Here is a 27746-nt window from a genome sequence, read left to right as displayed (position 1 = left end):
CGGAGGTCGAGGCCAGGCGTGCCCGAGGCCTTGGCAATCAACAGCGCACACTCGCAGCTCGGTCTCTGTGCGGGCCTCTCCACCCCTTTCCTCCACCGGGCCTATGGGGCTGCGGGGAGGAAGGGGCGCGCCCATCGCCGACCCCTGCAGGGCGCGCAGTGGGTGATTGGAGCCGGGGCCGGACAGAGGGCGGGAAAGGGAGCCTGCGCCGCAATCTTTCCTGCCCGAAAGACCCGCCCCTCGGTGGGCCCCAGTCCCCGCCCGGCCCGCGGCCCTCCCGGCCCCTCCTCGCCGCCGCGGAGCTGGACCACAGTTGTGCCCCGCCGACCATGCGCAGCCTCCCTTGGGCCCTGCTGCTGCAGCTGCGCCTCGCCCTGCTGGTGGCCGCGGGGGCCCCGGAGGTGCTGGTCAGCGCGCCGCGGAGCCTGGTGTGGGGGCCCGGGCTGCAGGCGGCCGTCGTCCTGCCGGTCCGCTATTTCTACCTGCAGGCGGTCAACTCGGAGGGCCAGAACCTCACTCGCTCGCCCCCAGGTAGTGTCCGGCCGCCGGCCTCCCTCGTCCCGCGGCCGGGTCCCCGCGCGTCCCCGCCGCCCGGGAGTCCGCCCGCGGCCTGCGTGGCGTCCCTCCTCGGCGTGTGTCGCCCCTTTTTGGGTCTGGTCAGCTCCTCTTCCCTTCTCCCGCCCGTAATCAAAGCGGGCAAAAATCACCACAAAAGTTTATGGAATGAATGAATGAACTTCAAGGGCGCTTCCGCATTTGATGTGCAGGGGTTGATGTTGCGAATGGACGGCGCCCGGGCGTTACGAGGAGTGTGCCGTGAGTCACACGTTGGCTTTCATCTCTGACTTAGCTGTCTGAACTGTGAGGGATTGCAGGGAGCGCTTTCCAGTGGTGAGTCATCAAGCCCACGGATCGCGTCGGATTACACGGTTTAGGCCTGATGGGTTTGGAGCAACGAACTCTTACGCAGAGGAAATGTCAGAGCCGTAGGAAGGAGGAGGGGTTTAAGTGTTGGTTTTTTGTTTCCTTTTTAGTTCTGAGTTCTTGAAAGCAGATTACAGAAACTAGGGAAACTCAGTAGAAATCATTCGGTTTTCCCTCCACCGAGGGTGAGATGGATCTCGTCCTGAATCCCTTTCTGCCCGGTCCTCCTCCCATGTTGTCCTTCACGTCTTACCTTTGCAACTTCTTAAAACTTGTCCTGCTGGTTTCACGCTGTTGCCAGTCAGGATTTGCTAATGTATGCCTAAGTTTAGGGCTCTGGCCAACTAGCTCCTTGTTTTATCAGCGAAGAGACAATTAGAATAACCCAGTGCCTCTGCCCCTGCTAGTCCTGCTGGGAACACAGCTGCCAGAAGTGTGTCCCAGCTTGTGAAAGGGGTAAGGGGGTCTTGACAGTTGGGCAAAGCAGAGAATTTAGGAGCCAAACATAATTCACTTTTAGATTTAATGATTTTTAAAATTTCATTCATTCAAGAAATACTTCTTTGATGTCTACTTCTGCGTTTGGTAATTCCACTGGGGATTTAAGGATGAAAATGCCTGCCCATCAGGGAACTTACAGTCTGTTGGCAAAAGACATGCAAATAACTGATCACTGTACAAGATAATTGAAGGTATGTACAGAGTGCAGGGGCAACACTGAAGCACTGCCAGAGACTGGAGAAGTCCAGGAAGGTTTCAGGAGCAGAGACTTGAAGGATGAGAAGGTTTGCTGTGGGCAGGCATGTGGGTGGACGCCCCGGCATGTGCAAAAGCACACAGACGTAAGAGACCGTGGTGTTCGGGAAAATAAGTACTGTAATTTAATGATACTGAGCAGAAAAGGCTAGTTCATTGTAGCCACTGGTCTTCAAGCGTCTTGAATGCCAAGCAAATGACTTTATAACTGGATAAAAGAGAGCCACTGGAGAAATCTGCGCCGAGGCGAGAATCTGCCTCTCCCTTAACCAACTCAGTGGCTTGTGTCCTACATTTGATTCAGAACACCACTCCTGAAGTTGTCTTTGAGCATTGCTTTGATAACGTGTCTACCAGTTAGACCCTAAAGACTCAGACATCTGGTTTCATATGCATGATACGCATTTAGGGAAAATAATTCCGACTGTATTGACTGAAACGCATGTGTGTATATCAGGGTTTCGCAAACTTTTTCTTTAAAGGGCCAAATAGTAAATAATTTAGGCTTTGTAGGTGATATCATCTCTCACATTTATTCAGCTCTGCTTTGTAGCCATGGACCTATAACAAACCCGTTTATGTTACAATAAAACTTTTTATGGCTACTGAAATTTCAATTTCATATAATTTTCCATAAGTTACAGAATATTATTCTTTTGATTTTTCTCCAACCCTCCCCCTGCCGTTTTTTTTTTTTTTTTTTTTTTTTTTTTTTTTTTTTTTTGGAGACGAAGTCTCGCTCTATCGCCCAGGCTGGAGTGCAGTGGCGTGATCTCTGCTCACTGCAAGCTCCGCCTCCTGGATTCATGCCATTCTCCTGCCTCAGCCTCCCCAGTAGCTGGGACTACAGGCGCCCGCCACCACACCTGGCTAATTTTTTGTATTTTTAGTAAAGACGGGGTTTCACCGTGTTAGCCAGGATGGTCTCAACCTGACCTCGTGATCCACCCGCCTCAGCCTCCCAAAGTGCTGGGATTACAGGAGTGAGCCACCACACCTGCCCCCCCTCTTTTTTTTTTAAGAGATAGGGTCTCTGTCACCCAGGATGGAGTGCAGTGGTACAGTCATAGCTACTGCAGCCTCAAATTCCTGGGCTCAAGGGATCCTCTTGCCTCAGTCTCCCCAGATGCTGGGATTACAGGCATAATCCACCGTGCCCGTCCCCATTTTAAAAACATAAGAATCATTGTCAGCTTACAGGATTTACAAAAACAGGCAGTGAGCTGGATTAGCTATAGTTTGCCAACCTCTGATATAAAGACTCAATTAAGATCCAAATGATACATGACTTAAAAGTTGTGTGTACATTTATATATACATATATATTATATATACACATAAATATATTCTTTAAACAAATGAAAAACAGTTTACAAACAGTTTCTATTAAATATCTTAACAGAAGGAAAGTTACATTTATGTTTCTGCTTGGTTTACCCCTGCGATCTATGACTTTTCCTTTTTTTAGTCTTAGAAAGACTTCCCAGCCAGGGCAACATAGCAAGATTCCATCTCTACTGAAAATAAAAATTTAAGAAATTACCTACTTGGGAGGCTGAGGCAGGAGAATCAGTTGAGCCCAGGAGCTCAAGGTTTCAGAGCATTATGATTGTGCCGCTGCACTCCAGCCTGGGCGACAGAGCAAGACCCTTTCTCTAAATAAATAAATAAAATGAAGACTTTTCGGACAACCTTACTTTCATTCCTTTGGATTCCCTTTGTTTCCTTTCAGGCCTCTTGATTTCTGGCTTCCAATTAAAAAGCTGCCCTATAGTTTTGAAAACTCACCCAACTAGTTTCTTACATTTCTGCCACCAACATTCACTTCCAATTCCTGAGGTCTTTCCCTCTTCAAGAACCAATTGAATGCCTTGTAATCTCAGCACTTTGGGAGGCCAAGGCAGGTAGATTGCCTGAACTCAGAAGTTTGAGACCAGCCTGGGCAACCAAAAACATCCAAAATATCAGCCAGGCGTGGTGGTGCCCAGCTGTGGTCCCAGCTACTGGGGAGGCTGAGGTGGGAGGATGTCTTGAGCCTGGGAGGCCGAGGTTGCATTGAGCTGAGATTGCACCACTGCACTCCAACCTGGGTGACGGAGTGAGACCCCATCTCTCTCTCTCTCTCTCTCTCTCTGTCTCACACACACACACACATACACACACACACATACACACACACACAAAAGAACTAAAAAGAATGAATTGGAAAAGAGGAAAAATCTTCTCAAGCTATAGCCTGTTGTACACAACTAGAGAGTTTTCCTTATTATCACTCCCATTCAAAGTGTAGAATTTATCTGAATGCCACTATTATGCTACATATATCCAAGTACCCAGATAACAAAAATATTGTGAACTTCAGTGATCTCAAGCAGGACATCTCAAACTGGGGTTCACAGACTGAAATTACAAGGTCTTTGCCCTTGGATGGGGGAAGAAAAAAACCTGTATCTTTATTTTCAGTAAACTCTTACTTAAATTGAACATTTCCTTCAATTATGAATGTAGGCAGTACCTGTTGATACTGTTATATTCCCAGCCTCTAGCACAATGCCTGGCAGAGATGCTGAGTATTATAGATGAAAAGAAGGAAGGGGTGGAGGGAGGAATGATTGAAATATGTCAAGATGGAAGGATATAAATAGTTATTTTCTACTCAGTCTTCTGTCTTCATCAGTAATAATATCGTCATAAAACAATCTTACCTCCTGGTTGTGTAGCACTTTAGTGTTTTGTACTATGCCTTGCTTAATTTGTCCTCTAAAATAGTCTTGTAAGGTAGGAAGGATAGATATTACTGTCTTTACACATAAGAAACTGGGCTCAGTGAAGCTAAAATGCCTTGCCTGGTGGGCTCCACAGCGAATGTGTCAGAGCCAACGGAGGAACAGCCCTTTGAACTTCTACTTCATTGCTTTTTCTGTTTTATCACATCATCCTTAATATGATTGTCGTGCGTCAGTTTACAATAAGATGTTGGAGGGTGTTCATCGTTGGCAGCTAGCCAGATATTTTAGGAGGATTTCCATTTAGCCTCATAGTGCAATACCTTGGCCTTCTGGGATTTTGTTTCCCTTGACCATGTGGGGTCAACAGTTTTGTTGCAGCTGTAGAGAGCCTTAATGAACTTCCTAAACAACAGAGGAGGAGATGACTCCAATGTATCCAAAGTGCCAGAAGTATTCCTCCAACTGTGACTGCTGCAAAGCTACATTCAAATATTGGCTCCTCTGCTCATTATGTATGTGACCTTGGGCAAGTTACTTTACTTCTTGGAGCATTGGTTTCTTGATTTATAAAATGGGAGTGACAGATACCTACCTCAAATTTCTTGTAGGAAATAAATGACACAGAAAATACGTATGAAAGTCTCAAGCCCATAAAAATACTAAGTTAATTTCTAAATATGCATTTGATTTCTTACCAAATCAAACATGTTCAAGATTTCGGATTCTAATGATGTAACACTTTGATACTACCAGCCTCCTTTTGTCTACATAGTCACTGCATTCTCATCCAGTCAGCTATTTTTCTTAAGTTTGAATTTATTGAGTAGAAAACTCAAGCTGAGCCTCAATTCTTTTTTTTTTTTTTGAGACAGAGTCTAGCTCTGTTGTCCAGGCTGGAGTGCCATGGTGCAATCTCGGCTCACTGCAACCTCCGCCTCCTGGGTTCAAGTGAGTCTCCTGCCTCAGCCTCCTGAGTAGCTGGGATTACAGGTGTGTGCCACCATGCCCGCCTAATTTTTGCATTTTTAGTAGAGAAGGGGTTTCACCATGTTGGTAAGGCTGGTCTCAAACTCCTGACCTCGTGATCTGCCCACTTTGGCCTCCCAAAGTGCTGGAATTACAGGCGTGAGCCACCACGCCCAGCCACTGAGCCTCAATTCTATCCCACTATATTAGTCCCCAGAGCTAATGAGAATTTTCATTCCTTCCATTTGAAGCAATTAGAAATTTCACTCTTCTCATTTTCTCTTTTGTGAGGTTAGGATTCCTTATTTCTATTTCAGTCCTGATCAGTATTATCTTGCATTAATTCTAACATTAATTTCGTGTCAACAATGACACAGGCATGAAAGATTACTATAAAAAATAACTGAATATTTAAAATATATATTTCCAATGGCTATATTATAGTTGTATACATACATTTTGAAATGTGACTTTTAAATGGTATTTCAGCGACAAAAAATATTACAACTGGAAGCGACCATAATTATTTATCTAATACTTTCAATTTACAAATAATTGATGCATTTTGGAGCTAGTTGTTTTTTTCTGTATGTCTTTCCCAAAAGTCACAGTCAATAATATTCTTGTCTTATATCTGTTTTGTTTATTTAAAATAATAATGTATGGCGAATAAGACTGTTTGATCAGGAAATAAGAAAACCTTTTTGTACATTTCCAGTTTGGGGAGGGAGCAATGGAAATGGCTTTCCAATTCCCAGACTTTCCTGTCCAGATTTCAATCTGCTGCGCCATGTTGCCTTTCTGAAACCATGTGGGAAATAATGCAAAGCAATAATTTATGTGTTTCATTTATTCAGTTCAGGTAATTGGCCAACATTTCTAATAATTTCATATTAAATGATTACCACTTTATAGCATCTTCCATGTTTATTATACTTCATTTAGGTTAGCAGATTTCTTTCATAATTTTATCATACTTGTTTCATGGATCCTAAAATGTTTATGTTTGGTACTCAATTATTAATATTTAATAGCAAGATGTCAGATACCACATTGTTATTACTAAATTGAAGAGACTGAGAAACATTTCTGCAAACTCACAAGAAAAACCCTTAAAGAGCAAAAGAAAGTAGATCTTATACTTACTAGATTTAGAAACTAAGAATTTCACAAACTTGTTTAGTAATCTCAAAAGATATATTTTAAATATTCTAAATTTTATAATATGATAGATGTGAAGTGAAAAACAACTTTGGTCACAATTTTCTGTTTGCTAGGACTGGGGATTTCAGAGGATTCATTACTTTTTTTAGCATTTCCCTTTGATATGGTGATCTAAATGGTATATCCACTGCACTCTCTGAAGGAAGAAGTTTCAAAGTTTATTCCTGGCCACAATAGCATTAATCACAGCAGTATCATTTCAAAGCCAAAATGTCAGCAAATAGGAAAGGGAAAGTTTGTTAAATAGGTATTATTTACCTAGAACAGAAACCCCACAAAACTTTAAAGGTGGAATGGATTATTACAGTGTAGCTGTTTCATTTCAAGCTGAGCAGACAGACTCAGAAGTAATCTCTAGTATTTACAAAGATGTGTATGTGTGTGTTTGTGTGTGTGTATGTGTGTGAACTTGTACAAGAGTCTGGTAACTAGCTATAATCTCTCTCTACCTAAGGAAATGGGCTTAGAAGTACCACTTGAAATTTGGGCTTAATAAATGGGGAAATTTTCACAGAAATGAAGGTTATTAGACACTGAAATGGTATACAAAGAAAGCTTGTGTTTATTTTACAAGGAGAAAGTTCGATTACTATAGAAATCTGTCATGCTTAGAGTCCATGGGTTTTTAATTATCTGGGCTTTAATCCTACCCAAAGGAGGAAAGACTAAACAAGCAAAAAGTTTATTTTTTATTTGCTTTCAAAAAATGAATTGCTTTTGTTCATGCAGTAAATCAATGTTGAGTCTGATCCGTGGTTTGAATACATGAACCAGACCAAGCACTGTGGCTCAAGCCTGTAATCCCAACACTTTGGGAGGCTGAGGCAGTGGGAATTGCTTGAGGTCAGGAGTTTGAGATCAGCCTGGGCAACATAGCAAGACCCCCTCCAACCCATCTCGCCCCCCACCATCTCTACAAAAAATTAAACAAATTAGCTAGGCATGGTGGCACACTCCTGTAGTCCCACCTATGCATGGGGCTGGTGCAGGTTGAGGCAGGAGGTTCATGAGCCCAGGAGGCTGGAGCTGTAATGAGCTAGGATTGCACCTCTGCACTCCAGCCTGGGTGACAGAGCAAGACCCTGTCTCAAAAAAGAAAAAAAAAAAAAAAAAAAAAAAGAATGCATGAACCAGACATGATAGTTCCTGGCCTCAAAGATCTTCCAAAAGTAAATGATTTTTTTTAAACCACCAATGCTGCAGGAATAAGCAACGTATTTAAGTTATCCAATAACACCTATCCAATAAAATTGTAAATCATAATCATGACATGGTAGAGTGGTTTATATTTCTTTTCCTTTTAGGTCAAACACCATTCAAAGTAGTAGTCAAATCTCTTTCACCCAAAGAGTTGGTCCGGATACATGTCCCTAAACCTTTGGACAGGAACGATGGAACATTTTTGATGAGATATCGGATGTATGAAACTGTCAATGAAGGGCTGAAGATAGAGGTTCTTTATGGTGATGAACATGTGGCTCAGTCTCCCTATATTTTGAAAGGTAAGGATTATTATATACTGCAAAGTCAGCCTTATGTATAGGTCCCATGCCTTTCAGAATGGCCTAAACCTGATGACCTCAAAGTCATGTGCATTGGAGTAAACATTGTATCCATACCTCCTGGAGCTCAATTTAAATTTTAAGGGAAAGAAAATTAAGTAAAGAGATTTAAATGATAAGAAATCTTGTGTATTAACACCCACGTAGTTACTATTTGCAAAACTCTTCATTCCGTTGTGTAGATCCGTATTTCCATCTAGTAACATTTGCCTTCTGCCTAAAGAATTTTTATTAATACTTATTTTACTGTGAGAATGCTGGTGATGAATTCTTCTGGCTTTTGAATGTCTAAAAAAACTTTATTTTGCCTTTTGTTTGTTTGATTTGTTTTTTGTTTACTTTGAGACAGGGTCTTGCTCTATGGCACAGGCTGGAGTACAGTGGCACAGTCAAAGCTCACTGCAGGCTGGGCGCAGTGGCTCCCACCTGTAATCCCAACACTTTGGGAGGCAGAGGCGGGTGGATGGCTTGAGCTTAGGAGTTCAAGACCAGCCTGGGCAACATGGTGAAACCCCGTCTCTACCGCAAATACAAAAATTAGCCAGGCATAATGGTGGCAGATGCTGAAGTCCCAGCTACTCGGGAGGCTGAGGCTGGAGAATCGCTTGAACCTGGGAGGTGGAGGTTGCAGTGAGCCAAGATCACGTCATTGCACTCCAGCCTGGGCAACAGAGCGAGACTCCCATCTCAAAAAAAAGCTCACTGCAACCTCAGACTGCTGGGCTAGGCTATGTGCAGTGGCTCACACCTATAATCCCAGCACTTTAGGAGGCCAAGGCCAGGGGATCACTTGAGCCCAGGAATTCAAGACCAGGCTAGGCCACATGGCAAAAACCTGTCTCTACAAAAAATTAGCTGGGTGTGGTGGTACATACCTGTAGTCCCAGCTACTCAAGGGGGCTGAGGTAAGAGGATCACCGGAGCCCAGGGAGGTTGAGGCTGCGGTAAGCTGTGATCGTGCCACTGCACTCCCGCCTGGGGGACAGAGTGAGACCCCCTGTCTCAAAAAAATATAAAACAGAAACAAAAACTGCTTAAAGCAAACCTCCTACCTCAGCCTCTCGAGTAGCTAGGACTGCAGACACACACCACCATGCCCAGCTAATTAAAAAAATATTTTTTTGTTTCTCCAAAACATTTTTTTGTTTCTGCAGGGTCTTGTTATGTTACCTAGGCTGATCTCCAACTCCTGTGCTCAAGTGATCCTCCTGCCTCAGCTCCCCAAAGTGCTGGGATTACAGGCATGAGCCACCATGCCCGGCCTAGTTTGCCTTTGTTTTTAAAAGACATTGTCTCTAGTTATAGTTATAGGTTGAGGGGTTTTTTTTCTTTTGAGACTTTAAAGATGCGGTTCCACTGTCTTCTCACTTGCATTGCTTCTAACAATAAATCTAGCATTTTCCTTATCTTTGTTCATCTGTGTTGCTTTTAAGGTTTTTTCTTTATCAGTTCTTTTGAGAAGTTTGATTATTATGTGCCTTGGTGCAGTTTCCTTAATGTTTCCTGTGTTTTGGATTTGTGGAACTTCTTGGAATTTAAGTCATCCAAGTGATTTAAATTTCATCAAATTTAGAAAAATTATGGCCATGATTGCTTCAAATATGTTTTCTGTTCCATTCCACCTTACCTTCAAGGATACTAATTACCCATATATTGGGCTTGAAACTATCCTATGTTTCATCGATACTCTTTTCATTTTTTAAATTATTTTTTCTCTTTGTTTCATTTTGTATAGTTTCTATTACTGTCTCTAAATTCTATTATATTCTCTTCTGCAATGTACAATCTGTTGTCAATCCTATACAGTCTAGTTTTCACCTCTTGATGCTTTTTCATCTTCTTGAACTCGTTTCTGGGGTGCAGTTACATTACTGGGAAATAATTTAATCCTTCCAAGCTTTGCTTTTACAATTTGTTAGGTGGTGCTATTGCCATGTTTAGTCTAGGGCTAATTATTCCCGGCTACTGAGGCAATACCCTTCTGCATACTTTACCCAAGCCCTATGAATTAGAAGGCTTTCCAGTCTGGCTGGTACCCACTGGTAAGTACTGTTCCCTCTGATCATTTTGGATGGGTTCTCCCCTGTCTTCCCCAAGAACATATGAACACTCAGGTGGCAAATATCTTAGATGTCCATTTCTCAGCCTGAAATCTGTTTTCATCCTTTGTCATTATCATTCTAAACGTTTAGATGTTATACCTAAATAATTAAACTGTATTATTTTTGGAACCAGTACAGGGGAAGAACTCATCCAACATGCACTGATCATATGCACTGATCATATGTTCTGCTTCATATGTGAAGAGGACCTCCTATAGATCTCTAATGTTCTCTCTGTGCAGTGCGTCCTTTTTAGATACTCTGTCCTACAAAGTCTAGAGCTGCCTTGGTCTTCCTGGACTGTCAGCACTGTCTCTTCAACTCCGGGAGGCTGCCTGCCTTTGCCTACAGGCCCCCTCCCTGCACTACAACCTCAAAGCTCCCTTAAGCAGTAGGCTGTAGGAATTATAGGGCTTACCTTATTTGTTCCCCATCTCTCAGACTCACTGTCCTTCATTGCCTAATACCTAGTGCCTTAAAAACTATTGTTTAAGGCCAAGTGTGGTGACTCACACCTGTAATCCCAGCACTTTGGGAGGCCGAGGCAGGCAGATCACTTGATATCAGGAGTTCAAGACCAACCTGGCCAATATGGCAAAACCCCATCTCTACTAAAAATACAAAAAATTAGCTGGGTGTGTTGGTGAGTGCTTGTAGTCCTAGCTATTCAGGAGGCCGAGGCAGGAGAATTACTTGAACCCAGGAGGCAGAGGTTACAGTGAGCCGAGATCACACCACGGCACTCCAGCCTAGGCACCACAGTGAGACTCCATCTCAAAAAAACAATAACAAAAACAACAAAAAATTATTGTTTCATATGTTTTGTGGGGGTATTTTCTGGTTGTTTCAGGTGGGATGGTACATCAGTCCCTGTTACTTGTTGTCAATGCAAAGAGTCAAATTTATGGCCAGGCACAGTGGCTCATGCCTGTAATCCCAGCACTTTGGGAGGCTGAGGCAGGTGGATCACTTGAGGTCAGAAGTTTGAGACCAGCCTGGCCAACATGGTGAAACCCTATCTCTAGTAAAAATACAAAAAGTAGCCAAACATGGTGGTGTGCACCTGTAATCCCAGTTACTCGGGAGGCTGAGGCAGGAGAATCACTTGAGCCTGGGAGGTGGAGGTTGCAGTGAGCTGAGATCACACCACTACACTCCAGCCTGGGCGACTCTGCCAGTCTCAGCCAGAGTGGACTGTGTCCCCCTGCCACAAAAAAAAGAAAAAGAAAGAAAGAGAGGGAGGGAGGGAGAGAGAGAGAAAGAAAGAAAGGAGGGAGGAAGGAGGGGAGGAAGGAAAGAAAGAAAGGAAGAAAGAAAGAAAGAGAGAAAGAAAAGAGTCCAACTCTAAAATATTTGAAGAGATTTATTCTGAGCCAAATATTCAACTCAGTGAGACTACCTGGTTTTGCCTACAGTCTCCCACCCTGCACTACAGCCTCGAAGCTCCCTTAAGCAATAGGCTGTAGGAACTGTAGGGCTTACCTTATTGTTCCCCACCTCTCAGACTCAGTGACCAATGGCCCATGACACAACCCTCAGGACATCCTGAGAATATGTGCTTAAGGTGGTCAGGCTACAACTTGGTTTTATACATTTTAGGGAGACATAAGACATTAATCAATACATGTAAGATGTACATTGGTTTGGTCTGGAAAGGAGAGACAACTGGAAGGGGTGTGTGTGGTTGGGAGTGGTTGACGGTAGCTTCCAGGTCACAGGTAGATTCAAAGGTTTTCTGATTGGCAGTTGGTTGAAAAAATTAAGTTATTGTCTAAAGACTTAGAATCAATAGAAAGGAATGTCTGGGCTTATGATAAGGGTTTGTGGAAACCAAGATTTTATCATGCAGATGAGGCTTCCAGGTAGCAGGCTACAGAGAAGAGATTGCAAATGTTTCTTATTAGACTTAAAGAGTCAGTTCACCAAGGTCTGTGTTGATGTTAATGCTGGTCAGCTGGGCCTGAATTCCAAAAGGGAGGAGGGTATAATGAGGCATGCCTGTCTCCCCTTTCCCTTCATGGCCGAACTAGTTTTTCAGGTTAACTTTGGAATGCCCTTGGCCAAAAGGAGGGATCCATTTGGATGATCTAGGAGGCTTAGAATTTTATTTTTGGTCTACATAATGTCTAAAAATTAATACATTCTTTTTCTCCTTCCTAAAAGGTAAGTTGTTTTATGTTTGCCAGCCATTTATACCTTACTAGAAATGAATTTATCAGCTAAGTGACCGAGAGTAGGTTAGATTGGGAGAGGGCATATACTAAATTGTGTTATCCAAGGTGGTGTGAAAAGGAAAGTAAAAGTATAGGACTCTAACATAATCACGTACACCACTGATTTGACTAGGGCAGATTATCTCTGGATATTCTTAGAATTCACCAAGAAGCAGAGACAGAAGCGACTCCCTGTGCTGTGGTGCTTGCTAATGGAGTGCGGCCTTGTTCATGTTTTCCTTCCCTAGGACCAGTGTACCATGAGTACTGTGAGTGTCCGGAAGATCCTCAGGCCTGGCAGAAAACTCTTTCTTGTCCAACTAAGGAACCACAGATCGCAAAAGATTTTGCTTCCTTTCCCAGCATCAATCTCCAGCAAATGCTAAACGAAGTCCCCAAAAGGTTTGGGGATGAGAGAGGTGCCATTGTTCATTACACAATTCTTGATAACCATATTTACCGGAGATCTTTAGGGAAATACACAGACTTCAAGATGTTCTCTGATGAGATTTTGTTATCATTGACAAGAAAGGTAGGAGAATGAATGAATTGATAATACAGTTTAATTATTTGGGTATACACATTTAAATGTTTAGAATTATAATGACAAAGGATGAAACAGATTTTAGGCTGAGAAATGGGCATCTAAGATATTTGCAACCTGAGTGTTCGTATGTTCTCCACCTTTGTGGATCTCACTTTCCTGTAAGATTTAAAATTAAGTGGCTCGAGGCTGGACATGGTGGCTCATACCTGCAATCACAGCACTTTGGGAGGCTGAGGCGGGTGGATCACTGGAGGTCAGGAGTTCAAGACCAGCCTGGCCAACATGGCAAAACCCCATCTCTACTAAAAATACAAAAATTAGCTGGGCGTGGTGGTGGGCACCTGTAATCCCAGCTACTCAGGAGGCTGAGGTAGGAGAATCATTTGAACCTAGGAGGTGGAGGCTGCAGTGGGTCAAGATTGCGCCACAGCACTCCCACCTGCGTGACAGAGTGAGACTCCATCTCGAATAAATAAATATAATATAATAAACTAAAGTGGCTTGAGCCCCCATTCCAGGTAGGTATGCCGTACAGGACACTCCCAAGGTTTCTTTGAGCTTCCAGACATTTATAAAAAGGTTACTTCTTCTTCTTTTTTTTAATAGTCTATATTTACAGTATCCAAACAGAACTGTCTCTTATTTATTTATTTATTTTTTAAAATAGGGATGGGGTCTTGCTGTGTTGTGCAGGCTGGTCTCAAATTCTTGGGCTGAAGCCATCCTCCTGCCTCAGCCTTGGTCCTAGCTGGGACTATAGGCATGTACAACCATACCAAGAGGTCGCTTTAAATTCTCTGTTCCTGCTGAATACCACTCCTGTTTAGATTTCACCTTCTGCAGCTGTTTTCTTCTCTTCACCTCAAAATGACTTGAACTTAGAACACATTTTCCTGGTTTTACCCTAAGCATACCTAGAAGATAGCGTGCATGGAACATTGTGTCAAAGCTTGGGGTACCAGCAACAGGTTGTTTTTTTTTCCACCAGTACATACTAAAAAACAAACAAAAATCCTGATATTTAAAAACAGACGTCTCTGTACTCATCAGACTCTCAGTCATGCTTGCCTCTGGGAATTTCTCGTGGCTGTCCTTGACCTTAAGGTCTTAGCCTCTCACTAATGTGGTTAGGCCCCCTGTCTTTCAGACTCTCCACATCCCCCAATAGCACCCCCTTATCTTACTATTCAACCTCTCTTTCCACATTTGCAGAACTCTAAATTCCTCTTAAGCAGAGCAACTTAAACTACCTTTTGTCCTTGTTTCTGATCATACAGGGTGAGGGATGGAGGTGGGCAATATTTATCTTTCTTACTCAGAGAGACCATCAAGGGAGTTTGTTTGTTTGTTTGTTTGTTTGTTTTGAGACGGAGTCTCTCTCTGTCACCCAGGCTGGAGTGCAGTGGCATGATCTCGGCTCACTGCAACCTCTGCCTCCTGGGTTCAAGCAATTCTCCTGCCTCAGCCTCCTGAGTAGCTGGGATTATAGGCGTGCACCGCCACTCCTGGCTAATTTTTGTATTTTTAGTAAAGGTGGGGTTTCACCATGTTGGTCAGGCTGGTCTCGAACTCTTGACCTCGTGGTCCGCCCACCTTGGCCTCCCAAAGTGCTAGGCGTGAGCCACTGCGCCCGGCCAAGGGATTTTTATAAACCAAAAACCAAAGCACAGTTTTCCTGATATGTTATACAGTTCCCCAAGTATGCTGACTGTGTGCCTGCAGTCAGTTCTTACTTTAAATAGCAGTCCCCAACCCCTCTGCCACCAGCCCACAATGTGAGGATACAAGCATATGATGGGCATCTGCTCCTAAAGGTAGTGCTCTCTTCCTGGGCTACAACTAGTCAACTGTGCCCTGTATTCTTGCCTCTTTAACCCATGTTGCTGGTTTCATAGCAGTAGATTTTAACCAGGGATGATTTTGCCCCTCAGAGGACATTTGCCAATGTCTAGAGACATTTTTGGTTGTCACAGCTCAGGGATTGCTATTATCATCTAGTGGATAAGCATCCTACAATGCAAAGGATAGCACCCCCCAACTCCATAGCAAAGAATCATCTAACCCCAAATGTCAATAATGTGAACTTGAGAAACCCTACTCCACAGTGAGTACTTCCAATGTGGAGTTTATTAATGAGTTTGTAAATAATAGCAGGGAGGCTGGGCACGGTGGCTCACACCTGTCATCCTAGCATTCTGGGAGGCCGAGGCAGGTGAATCATTTGAGGTCAGGAGTTTGAGACCAGCCTGGCCAACATGGTGAAACCCCATCTCTACTAAAAATACAAAAATTAGCCAGGCGTGGTGGCGCATGCCTATAATCCCAGCTACTCCGGAGGCTGAGGCACGAGAATCACTTGAACCTGAGAGGCAGAGGTTGTGGTGAGCCGAGATCGCACCACTGCACTCCAGCCTGGGTGGCAGAGCGAAACCCTGTCTCAAAATAATAATAATAATAATAATAATAATGACAGGGAAGCAAGAGGGTGAATATTCACATCTCTCACCCTTTCCTTTTGTTCTTTGCCCAGTGGCTGGGGAAGACATAAATCTAAGATAAATGAGACTCAGTCCTAGTCTTTGAGTAGCCCACTCTAGTGGAAATTTTTTGTTGTTGTTTGAAAGTGGGAGTGGGATGTGAATACAAACAAATGATCATATCCCAATATGATGATAGGCCTCAAGAAAAGTAAGTACCTCGGGTTTAAGTGCCGGAGGAGGGTGAGTCTTAGAAGAGGTGGTGTTAGATCTGGGCTTGAAGGATTAGAAAGGAGACTGCCAAGTTAAATAAGTAAAACATTCCAAATGAAGGGAATTACATGTTGAGGTGGATGGCATTTTCAGAGAGTAGCCTGAGGTTTCCTGGTATGTGGGCAGATGAAACATGAGGCTTATAGCCAAGCTGGAACAAGATAGTGAGGCCTTGAATGCCAGCCAGAGAGTTGAGATCTCGTGCCATAGGCTTAAGGTTCTGTTGAGCTTGGTAGTGACATTAACCAAGTTATTTTAGAAATGTTAGTTTTGGAATTAATTTTAGTTCTGGAAATCTGAGCAGCCCTGTGGAGAGCAGATTACAGTATGAAAAGCCCAGAATCAGAACACCTAGTAAGGAAGCTGTTGCAACGATCTAGGTAGGCAAGAAATGAGGGCCTAAACTGAGACATTGATCGTGGAGATGGAAACGGAGTGGCAGGTTCCAGAGGCAAGCGCATATGAGGTAAAGAGGGAGAACAGTGAAGGAAAACAAGGTTTGGTTATAACTTTGTAGATTCTCTTAGGCAACTGGCAGAGAGGGTTCTCAAAGCTACTCATTCATACCTTTCTACACAATTTCCACTTCTCTAATACTACATTTTATTTTATTTCATTTTTTTGTTTGTTGTTTTTTTGTTGTTGTTTTTGTTGTCATTTTGAGAGGGAGTCTCACTCTGTTGCCAAGGCTGGAGTGCAGTGACATGATCTCGACTCACTGCAACCTCTACCTCCCAGGTTCAAGCGATTCTCCTGCCTCAGCCTCCCAAGTAGCTGGGATTACAGGTGTCTGCCACCAGTCTGGCTAATTTTTGTAATTTTAGTAGAGATGGGATTTCACCATGTTGGCCAGACTGTTCTCAGACTGCTGATCTCAAGTGATCCACCTGCCTCGACCTCCCAAAGTGCTGGGATTGCAGATGTGAGCCACCACGCCTGGCCTCAAACACCGAATTTTAAATACACCTCTGGACAGAGGTAGCTGACTCCTGGTTAAGTGAATTTGCCATGTAGGATCCTCACAGATGACAAATTGACAGGCATTCTTCTCTCTTCTCTTGCTGTTTTTGAATGGTTAGCCTGGTCAGAATATGTAAGAAAACCAAAGAACTATTGTATTTAGTACCAAAGACTGAGATCTTCCCAGCACTGATGTTTGTTTATATATTTATTTAGGTCCTTCTCCCAGATTTAGAATTTTATGTTAATCTTGGAGATTGGCCCTTGGAGCATCGAAAAGTCAATGGAACCCCCAGCCCCATACCTATCATTTCATGGTGTGGCTCTCTGGATTCAAGAGATGTTGTCCTCCCAACCTATGACATCACCCACTCCACGCTTGAAGCCATGCGGGGTGTTACAAATGATCTCCTCTCTATTCAGGGAAATACAGGTATTCAGGGAAATGCAAGGCTAATTAATGAAGAAAAAGCTTAGAGAGTGGGTTATACATATATGTTTGCATTCAGTAGCATATTAGAAAAAGTCTTTCTTGTATTCAAAATTCTGACCAACCTAGGGATTAAAGATTTGTGGATGTTACTCAGTTATTTAGTTTTTTCTGGTTACCCTATGTAAGAACAAAGACCTAGCTCACGTTTTATTGTGAAACACAGAAAATGGAAGAAGCTAATGCCTTTGTGAGTGGGCCAAGTCACTGAATCTCTTTTTGCTTTGAACATGGTCCGACATTATTTCAGGTATTTCCTAGTATTATATAACAGAATATACCAATACTTGCATGAGCTTTCACTAGCAGACAAATAGATGAAATTAGAGCCTTCTTTTATATAATACAGCAAATAAAAGGACTATTTTTTTGAAAATCTAAACTTGAAAGTTCTTCTGGCAAATTGAGACTCAATCCCATATTTTATTTGAAATAGCATCTACTTTAGAAGATGAGTTGATGATAAAAGAGCTTTAACATCTTAAATGACAACAGTAGATTAAAGAGGATTATGCTTACCGTATTAAAATGTCAAATTCATAATCATAATTTTTTAATGGCTTCAAACTTGTAGGGCCTTCCTGGATCAACAAAACAGAGAGAGCTTTCTTCAGAGGTAGAGACAGCCGAGAGGAGAGGCTTCAGTTGGTACAGCTGTCCAAAGAAAATCCTCAGCTACTAGATGCAGGAATTACAGGATATTTCTTTTTCCAAGAGAAAGAAAAGGAGCTTGGAAAAGCCAAGTTGATGGGCTTCTTTGATTTCTTTAAGGTATGCATTTGAGTCTTCTTCTATGGATATGAAGTGATAAAATTTTGTATTAAAAGTCTACCAAAATAGGTGAGCTTCAGCAAATTTCTCCTGTCTTGTGAACTGACACACATGTTCACACTTTCTTAATAGATATCAGGAATTACAAAATTCATTGTGGTTTCCTTCTTTCATTGTTAAGTTTACCAAATAACTCAGAACTGTACTTAATTCTCAAAATATAGTACAAGGATTAACCTGGGATTTTGGTGTATTTATGTCATTTTTTTTCTTTTTTTTTTTTTGTATTTGCTTTAATAAACTGGGAATTTATATACCTTTTACATAAAGTGATCTCAAATGTCTTTTGTAAATAGAAAAAGTATAAATTCCATATATGTAAAGTGGGAGTTGGGATTAGGGTTCAAGGCCTGCTTCTATCCTGCCTCTGCTACCAACTATGGGACCTTCCTGTCTTGGCACCTTGGTCTTTAAACCCATGTGATGCCTACCTACTCCTTCAGAACATTATCACGAGGCCCAGAGGAGAGATGTGAACAATGTGACAAAACCTGATGGGCTCAAAAACTCCTTGTACCAATTATCTGAGAAAAAATTATTTACCAAATCTGGGAGTGTGTCCTCTTCATCCCAGATAATGAGTAGAACAGGGGATTTGGACTCAGAGAATGAGTTTTATACATGTCTCTGAATACCAGTTTTCTCAATTGTAAAAACAAAAAGAAGGGGTTAATAATACCTGCTTCAGATTATTATAATTGAATGAGGTTTAATGCCTATGAAAACTGCATTTGAAATGGAAAACAAAGTATATTAACCCAACAAATATGCAGACAGCTTTCCTACTGTGTTGCCAGCATTGCCCAAGTCCTTAAACGTCTCCAAGTTTCTGTCTCCTCAGTTCTAAAACTGTAAAGTAAAGACAATGCCTGCCTGTTTCACAGACTGCATATAAGGAACAGAGGAAATAATGAATAAATGAAAGTGTTCGTTGTTATCAGTATTCAGCTTTAAGAATTTTGTAAATAGTTTTCCCGGCTGGGCGTAGTGGCTCATGGCTATAATCCCAGCACTTTGGGATGCTGAGGCGGGCGGATCATCTGAGGTCACGAGTTTGAGACCAGCCTGGCCAACATGGGGAAACCCTGTCTCTACTAAAAATAGGAAAAAAATTAGCTGGCTGCAATGGTGGGTGCCTGTAATCCCAGCTACTCAGGAGGCTGAGGCACCAGAATTGTGTAAACCCAGGAGGCAGAGGTTGCAGTGAGCCAAGATCACACCACTACACTCCAGCCTGGGTGACAGAGCAATACACTGTCTCAAAAAAAAAAAAAAAAAACAACTAATTAAAATTTAAAAAGAAAAAATAGTTTTCCTACCTGAAATCTGGAAATCTGGATTCCATATTACAGAGACATGATTGAAATAGGTCTTCACTCCTTTTCCAAAAATTTTGCATCTTAGCTTTAAACAATATATTTCTTAAAATTAATCTGAGAAAGACTGCTTGTGATTTTTATACAAAGAGAAGATGTAAGTTATAAAATAAAACTTTTAAACACCAAAGTTGGAAAATAATTCATCTGTAGTTGGTATTACGGTGTTGATGAGAAGCAGAAGTGAAGCAAATGACTACTGAAAGTTTGTTTATGTTTGTTTTTCATCTTCCAGTACAAGTATCAAGTAAATGTGGATGGGACCGTGGCTGCTTACAGATATCCATATCTCATGCTGGGCGACAGTCTGGTTTTAAAGCAGGACTCGCCATATTATGAACATTTCTACATGGCACTAGAACCTTGGAAGCATTACGTTCCAATTAAAAGAAATCTGAGTGATTTATTAGAGAAAGTTAAATGGGCTAAGGTATGCTTCCAGCAATTTTTATTTCTTTAAGCAATAACAAATTTACCAGTGTTAGTTAGATGAGTTCCATCACAACACAATTAGATTTGACATAATGGAATGAAAAGAAATATTATTTTCTGAAATTGCGTTCCCTTGAAATATCTAAAGAATCAGCATCAGAATCATTTTGCATACCCTCTATCAACATTTTTGAAGATTTTCAGAAGATTTGAAGTCCAGCCTTATATAAAATACAGATTTTCTAAATGCTATGTTTACACATACAAACAAGAACATACAAAATGCAAATTACTGATTGAAAGACCAGAGTTAAGGTGCTTTATGAACAAGAAAACATTTCAGGCAATTACAGTACTCTTTTCTGATCCCCAGTTAGAAAAAAGGCACAAATTCTTAATGAATGTGTGTTATATAACGCAAGAATCACGTTTCCCATAAAATAGGAATTCCTTTTTTAAAAGTAAAAGTATTAAAAAAACTGTTGCATTTTATTATAAAACTACAAAAATGTACCCTTCCATTATGAGATTTTATACTAAGTTTCTAAGAAACAATATATGGTTATGGAAATAATCGGATGCCTGAGGCAGAATCACTTTTGTGACCCTTCGTAAAAGCCTCAGTTGCTCGCAAATGGCTTACCTGCGGACAGCATGGTAGAAGATTAACTATTTTCCAAAAGTATAATTAGGAATGCTGACTATTTCTGGTACTGAATGAACAGCCTGTGGGTACTAATGACTGAATTTTTCGGTTACAAAAGCAATACAGTCTTTTATAGCTGCCATTTTATAACAGAACTTTTTGGCTTTGACTGCATATTTGCATGGAGCTTTTAAAAGATATTATAACATGAAAACGTATTCATTCTACTATCATGCAGAAAGGAAATAGGCTGGTGGGACAGATGAGGAAGCTGAAGAGTACTTCCTGGGTGGCCAGGAAAGTACCAAGATGGTCACAATAGGGGCTGCACGTGGGTTGTTGCACTGTGGGGAGGAGTGGTTTCCTCGTACTGTGGAAAAGGGGCCAAACATGTGATCATTTCTTTTAACAGAGATGTCTAGGAAAATACTCTCTTCCCGTAGCCTCATTCTTTATTTATTTATTAGTTTGTTTATTTATTTTTGAGACAGAGTCTCACTCTGTCACCCAGACTGGTATGCAGTGGCACAATCTCCACTCACTGCAACCTCCGCCTCCCGGGTTCAAGGAATCTCGTGCCTCAGCCTCCTGAGTAGCTAGGATTACAGGTGCCTGCCACCACACCCAGCTAATTTTTGTATTTTTAGTAGAGATGGGGTTTCACCATGTTGGCCAGACTGATCTCGAACTCCTGACTTTAAGTGATCCTCTAGCTTCAGGCCCCCAAAGTACTGGGATTACAGGCATGAGCCACTGCACCCGGCCCCTGTAGCCTCATTCTTAAGTTATAATTCCATTATGTTCTGTCTTTCCCATGCTGTTCACTTTCAACCCCACATCTGTCCCACCTCACACTTAACCCTCTCTTTGTGGGTCTTAGTAGTAATTTTCATTCATTTTTTTTTTTTTTAACCTTTCAGGAAAATGATGAAGAAGCCAAGAAGATTGCAAAAGAAGGACAGTTGATGGCTAGGGACCTACTACAGCCACACAGGCTTTACTGCTACTATTACCAAGTACTGCAGGTCAGTTCAGAGTGTCCGTCCACACTGCTGGGTCAGGTGTCCTCAGACTACCCGCTTGGCCTGTACACTTCCTGCCTGGCTTCCTGAAGGGCTCAGAGTCAGCCTATGGACCGGCTGGCTAAGCCAAGTCTCTTGCCTAGGGAAAGATAGTGCTAAGTCTTCATTTGGTGGCCCCCTTTTTTTGTTTTTTGTTTATATATTTTTTGGTTTTTTTGAGACAAAGTCTCACTCTGTCACCCAGGCTGGAGTGCGGTGTCTCAATCTCAGCTCACTGCAGCCTCTGCCTTCCAGGTTCAAGCAATTCTTGGGAGCCTCAGACTCCCAAGTAGCTGGAATTACAGGCATGTGACTCCATGCCCAGCTAATTTTTGTATTTTTAGTAGAAACAGAGTTTCGCCATGTTGACCAGACTGGTTTTGAACTCCTGACCTCAGGTGATCTGCCTGTCTTGGCCTCCTGAAGTGCTGGGATACAGGTGTGAGCCACCATGCCCAGATGTGGCCTCCATATTTTCATCTTTATTCCATATTATGAAAAATGATGCTGGGAGCCCTCACAAATATAGATTAGCAGCTCCTCCCATCTTCTCAGTGCTCTCTTTTATTAAATGCTTTATTGAATTCCTAGTGTAGGTGTTCTGGAACCTCAGAGAAAAACATTTTTCTTTATCTGGAAAACAAGACGGTTGGACTGGAGATCATTAACATCCCTTTTTAGTTAAAATGTGGCCTCCTTATTCTCCGTGATACTTAAGATTCATGCCTTTTACAGTACAAGGCAGAATGCAAATATTTAGCTTGCTATAGCAAACAAACTAATGAAAAATATGTATAACAGTTCTAACACCTTAGGGCTGAATCCTGAATTACAGTGTTTACTGGGAATCCGAGGATTGGTCTTTTGAGTAACTACCTTAAGTTTTACTTAGAAAAATCTAGACAGGAAGGATTAAAAAAAGGAAATTATGTTCTTGTTTTTAACCTAAATTTATTTTCCTGTAGGCATAATAAAAGTAAATTTCCCTAGATGCTTGTGGATACTACCCTCTCATATTTTCATTTTCATAGAAAAATAAAAATGATAAGTTACACTATTTACTAGAAGCAGCCCTTCCTTCCCTTAAATTGGTCTGTCCCCTCTGTTGGTCTAGCTTTAATTGTTAAACAGGTTTTTTTTTTAACAATTTCTTGGCCGGGCGCAGTGGCTCACACCTGTAATCCCAGCACTTTCGGAGGTCAAGGAGGGCGGATCACCTCAGGTCAGGAGTTCGAGACCAGCCTGGCCATCATGGTGAAACCCCGTCTCTACTAAAAATACAAAATTAGCCAGGTGTGGTGGCACATGCCTGTAATCTCAACTGCTCAAGAGGCTGAGGCAGGAGAATCGCTTGAACCTGTGAGGTGGAGGTTGCAGTGAGCCAAGATTGCACCATTGCATTCCAGCCTGGGCAACAAGAGCAAAACGCATCTCAAAAAAAAGAAAAATACATATATATATATTTCTTACTCTGTCACCCAGGCTGGAATGCAGTGGCATGATCACAGCTTACTGCAGCCTCAACCTCCTGGGATCAAGCGATTCTTCCACCCTCCCACCTCAGCCTCCCACTAGTAGCTGGGACTACACCACCATACTCAGCTAATTTATTTAGCTTTTTTAAGAAACAAGCTCTCGCCATGTTGCCCTGGTTCCTCAAGTGATCTTCCAACCTCAGCCTCCCAAATAGTTTCAATTTTAATGGTAGGAATTTCTCTCTCTAAAATATTAATTAGGCTCATCTACTTATGTCAGCGTTTTGTTGCATTTGGTCCAGTACCAGGAATGTACAGTGAAATGGACATGGTATCATTGAACTGAAACATCCAATTTATGTCCAGGCAGGGTGGCTCATGCCTGTAGTCCCAGCACTTTGGGAGGCCAAGGTAGGCAGATTGCTTGAGTCCAGGAGTCTTCAGCCTGTGCAACATAGTGAAACCCCATCTCTACAAAAAATTAAAAAATTAGCCGGGTATGTTAGTATGCACCTCTAGTCCCAGCTACTCAGGAGACCAAGGTGTAAGGATCACTTGAGCGTAGGATGTCGGAGGCTGCAGTGAGCCAAGATCACGGCACTGCACTCCAGCCTCGGTGACAGAGTGAGACGGTGTCTCAAAAAAAAAAACAAAACAAAACACCCAACTTAATTTATAGAAATATTTCACTCAGGGCCACAGTGGAGGAACACTCCACAGACCTGTTGCCATTCAAAAATGTGTGTGACTATAGGCCTAAAGGAAAGGATGTGTGAGACTGCCAACTTTTCAGATGGTTATCTTGTTTGTTTGCTGGCTTGAGTATTCAACAAAGTTAATTATTCATTAACAAGTGTAAGATAAATGCAAGCTGCTGTTTGTTTCAGGCCTTTTATAAGGTCTGTTGTTAAGCCCTTTTGTAGAGGCTTCCAACCAACACATGAAATTGTGGACTGGGGTTTCTTGCTAGATTATGAATTATCACTAGTGCCTGTGATAGCTAAAGTTAAAATGTAACTTTAGGACTGGAATAAACCAGACCTTTGGTTTTAGTCTGAAGACACAGAGCAACTAGAAAAGATGGCGTGACTGCGGATGGGAGTGGGTGGGGGAGTCAACAGAATGAAGTGTGAACTAACCTTTCAGTTCCCTTTAAACCCACATTTCAGAAATATGCCGAGCGCCAGTCCAGCAAACCTGAAGTACGTGATGGAATGGAACTTGTTCCTCAGCCAGAAGATAACACAGCCATCTGCCAGTGCCACAGGATAAAGCCTTCGAGAGAAGAGCTTTGAGTCAGCCCAGATTCACACTCCTGTGTATCCTGGGTACATCTTTAAGGAAAGATCGAATCTAAGCTGTGAAGGACAGTACAGAAGACTTTACCAAGTGGACTGGTTCTCCTGGTGGCTTTGTATATATAGATGGATGTAGCACTACTGGTTGAGTATCCCTTATCTGAAATGCTTAGGACCAGGAGTGTTCCAGGTTTCAGATTTTTTCAGATTTGGGGATATTTGCATATACATAATGAGATATCTTGGGGATGAGATCCAAGTCTAAACACAAAAGGCATTTATGTTTCATATATACCTTGTTCACATACCCTGAAGGGAATTTTATATAATATTTTTAACAATTTGTGCATGAAACAAAGTTTGTATACATTGAACTGTCAGAAAGCAAAGGTGTCACTATCTTAGCGACCCATGTGGTGTTGTCAGCACTCAAAAAGTTTTGGATTTTGGAGTATTTCAGATTTTGGATTTTTGAATGAGGGATGTTTGACCTGTATTTGAACAAGCATTACCAAATATCATTGGATATTAATATCTTGTGAGTAAAAACTGGTATTATCAGCATTATAGTTTCTCTGAAAAGAAAACTTGGGGATCATAGCAAATAGAGAGGCTTGCTAAAATATAAATCAGCCTCTGCAAAACTGTTTACATATTTATTAGTTTACATATTTTATTGGTTTATTTCTATCCCCGTTCACTTTTTCTCTTCCACTTCCAATTATGAAGAGAAAATATTTGTTCAGGGATTTTTCCACCCGTCACTGCATAATTTCTCCTCTTACAAGCTGCTTTTCGCTTTCATTAATAACAGCTTCCTTTTAGAAGGTCTGATAAGGATATTTAAGGAAGAAGAGAATGACTCTGTTATTAAAGGTGGCATGGAGACTGTGGAGGGAATATTTTTTAAAGCACTACTCATATCCTTTAAACTAAATTTTGCCAAAGCCTGAGACAACATTAAGGAGAAATTGTGCCTTAAGGTAGTAATTCCAAATCTATCTGAGTTGTATACCCATCAAAGACAATAGAGTTATTAACATAGATGAATGTATGCTTTAGGCATCATTCATTATCTCTATATCGAATAGGTAAAAGATAACTGTAGTCAGGTGAAGGGTGTTCATTATTTTCAAGCTGAAAAGGGGATCCTTGAAAACACTGAAAACCTCTACAACAATCTTCAGGAAGCCTGCTATCTTGGGATTCACTAATAACAGGCCAAGAACAAAGGCAAGCATCCATTCCTCACTCCACCACTTTTCTATTTCAGTGGGTGTCATTGCTAAGATAAAGACTTTGGAAATTCCCTCTTTCTTTTAGGACAGGGTCAGGATTTAGGACTCATAGCCTGAAAGTTCATTACATACTCCTTGTAACCATCAGTCCAAGGTTCAGTTCACTAAAGCACATGCTCTAAAACAAGAGTTATCCTCATTCCCAATTTAAAAATATGTACTCATATCCCAATTTAAAAATATGCCAGTTGCAGTGGCTCATGCCTGTAATCCCAGCACTTTGGCAGGCCGAGGTGGATGGATCTTTTGAGGTCAGGAGTTTGAGATCAGCCTGGCCAACATGGTGAAACCCCATCTCTACTAAAAATACAAAAATTAGCTGGGCATGGTGGCATTTGCCTGTAATCCCAGCTACTCGGGAGGCTGAGGCAGGAGAATCGCTTGAACCTGGGAGGCGGAGATTGCAGTGAGCCGACATCACACCACTGCACTCCAGCCTGGGCGACAGTGAGACTCCATCTCAAAAACTACAACTAAAAATAAAATTATGTACTCTCCTAATTGAGATATTTACTTAATCTGGAAAACAATGTAACTATTTTTAAAGTGGTTACATCTATTCTTGCTGAAGAACAATAAACAGAATTTTTTGACTAAGCATAACCAAATTTCAGAACAATCTAATCAACACCAAGTATCCAAGGCAAACTCTAGTACCCATCCATTGTGCAAAACCACAAGCGCACAAGTATTAAATAAGAGCAGGCTGTCCTGAGACCATACCTAATGAATTTGTGTCTCAAATATTGTACACAGTGTTTTTGAGGCTTGTCAAAACTGGGATTGTGGCAAGAAAGGCTGCCTGCCTCATGCCATTCTGCCTCGAATTCCAGGTGCTAATGGCTAATGGCATTTTAAACATCTTAAATTTTTAAAAATGTATATTGCCTCTGCCAAACAGGCCTAATAGTTAAAAGCAAGATGAGACAAATGGGGCAGCTTCAGTGAGTGGAACAGGAAGGATGTGCTTTAAAAAAAAGTGGAATCCCTCAAAAAATTCTACAGGAAGACAGCAGCCTTAATCTACATAATTCTTCATCTCACCAACTCAGCTGCAGCCTTTAAAGAGTTAGTGTTAATGGCTTTCTGGTTTGTAAACAAAAATGTATCTATGTGGTTGAAAGTTTGAGAGGAGATTCACCAATATCTGAGGAGAAGATGGAGTGAAGGGAATTTTTACTTTTTGCTTTATACCTTTCTATAATATTTAAATTTTTTTTACTTTAAGTATGGATCAAATTGCAAAACAAAGAAAAATACCAACCTTAGAAAAGACAATAAATGCACAAAAGATATAAATAGGAACAGAAAATATTTATATTTTTTTCCATTATGCTCTTTTTAAATCTATGTTTAGAACTTTTTATCTTGGGACATATATGTATACTTTTTAAATAAAATAAATTTTCTAAATAAAAATTTGAAAAGGATACCTTCTGCTTTTTAAGAAAGAGGTTGTAACCACTTATAGCCCTGGTATTTCTATAACTGCATTGGTCTAATTTTGATTCTATTATGTCTTCATGAATAAATGAACCAAAATCACCACTCAGTCCCTAGAGGGCAGAAATCTGTAATAACATTAGAAGAAAGAAAAGGCCAGTCACAGTGGCTCATACCTCAGCACTTTGGGAGGCTAAGGCAGGAGGATCATTTGAACCCGGGAGTTTAAGACTAGCCCTGGCAACACAGTGAGACCTTCAGCTCTACAAAAGAAAAAATTTAAAAATTAGTTGGACACGGTAGTGAACACCTGTAGTCCCAGCTACTTGGGAGGCTGGGGTGGGATGACTGCTTGAGCCCAGGAGTTTGAGATTACAGTGAGCTATGATCATGCCACTGCACTCCAGCCTGGGCAACAGAGCAAGATCCTGTCTTGAAACCACCTCTGCAAAAATTTTAAAGAGAAAATCATTGCAGTGAAAGAGATCTAACCTAACCAACTCCATCTTGCTTTTAACCTCCAAGCTGTCCTTGTTTATTCCTGGGCATAGGCCAATCTAACCTTGGGAGGACCTTAGTTTATAGTTTAACTTTGAAACAAAGATGATAACAGCACTTTCCCAAAAGAATCCCCCTTCATGCCTGGGGATTAGACTGCCTTTG

At 41.6% G+C, this 27746-nt stretch overlaps 1 protein-coding gene across 4 annotated transcripts; it reads left to right on the top strand.

The window, feature by feature from the left end:
* Positions 1-280: 280 nt before the first annotated feature.
* Positions 281-27059, top strand: POGLUT3 (protein O-glucosyltransferase 3). 4 transcript variants are annotated; one of them, XM_001104429.5, is made up of 8 exons: positions 281-531; positions 7904-8101; positions 12725-13008; positions 16950-17166; positions 17798-17994; positions 19666-19860; positions 21429-21533; positions 24214-27059. In XM_001104429.5, the coding sequence occupies exons 1-8, from the start codon at positions 330-332 to the stop codon at positions 24337-24339; spliced, it is 1524 nt and encodes a 507-aa protein (XP_001104429.2). In that variant the 5' UTR covers positions 281-329; the 3' UTR covers positions 24340-27059. The 4 variants fall into 4 exon arrangements, with proteins under 4 accessions (XP_001104429.2, XP_077820378.1, XP_028689777.2 ...); XM_028833944.2 differs by having other exon boundaries at positions 414-816; XM_015115618.3 differs by having other exon boundaries at positions 414-891.
* The last annotated feature ends 687 nt before the right edge of the window (positions 27060-27746 follow it).

The sequence above is a fragment of the Macaca mulatta genome, chromosome 14 (assembly GCF_049350105.2).
Source record: "Macaca mulatta isolate MMU2019108-1 chromosome 14, T2T-MMU8v2.0, whole genome shotgun sequence".
In the NCBI taxonomy this organism is placed as follows: Eukaryota; Metazoa; Chordata; class Mammalia; order Primates; family Cercopithecidae; genus Macaca; species Macaca mulatta.
The sequence above is the reverse complement of the archived record's forward strand: the minus strand, read 5'-3'. Positions and strand labels throughout refer to the sequence as shown.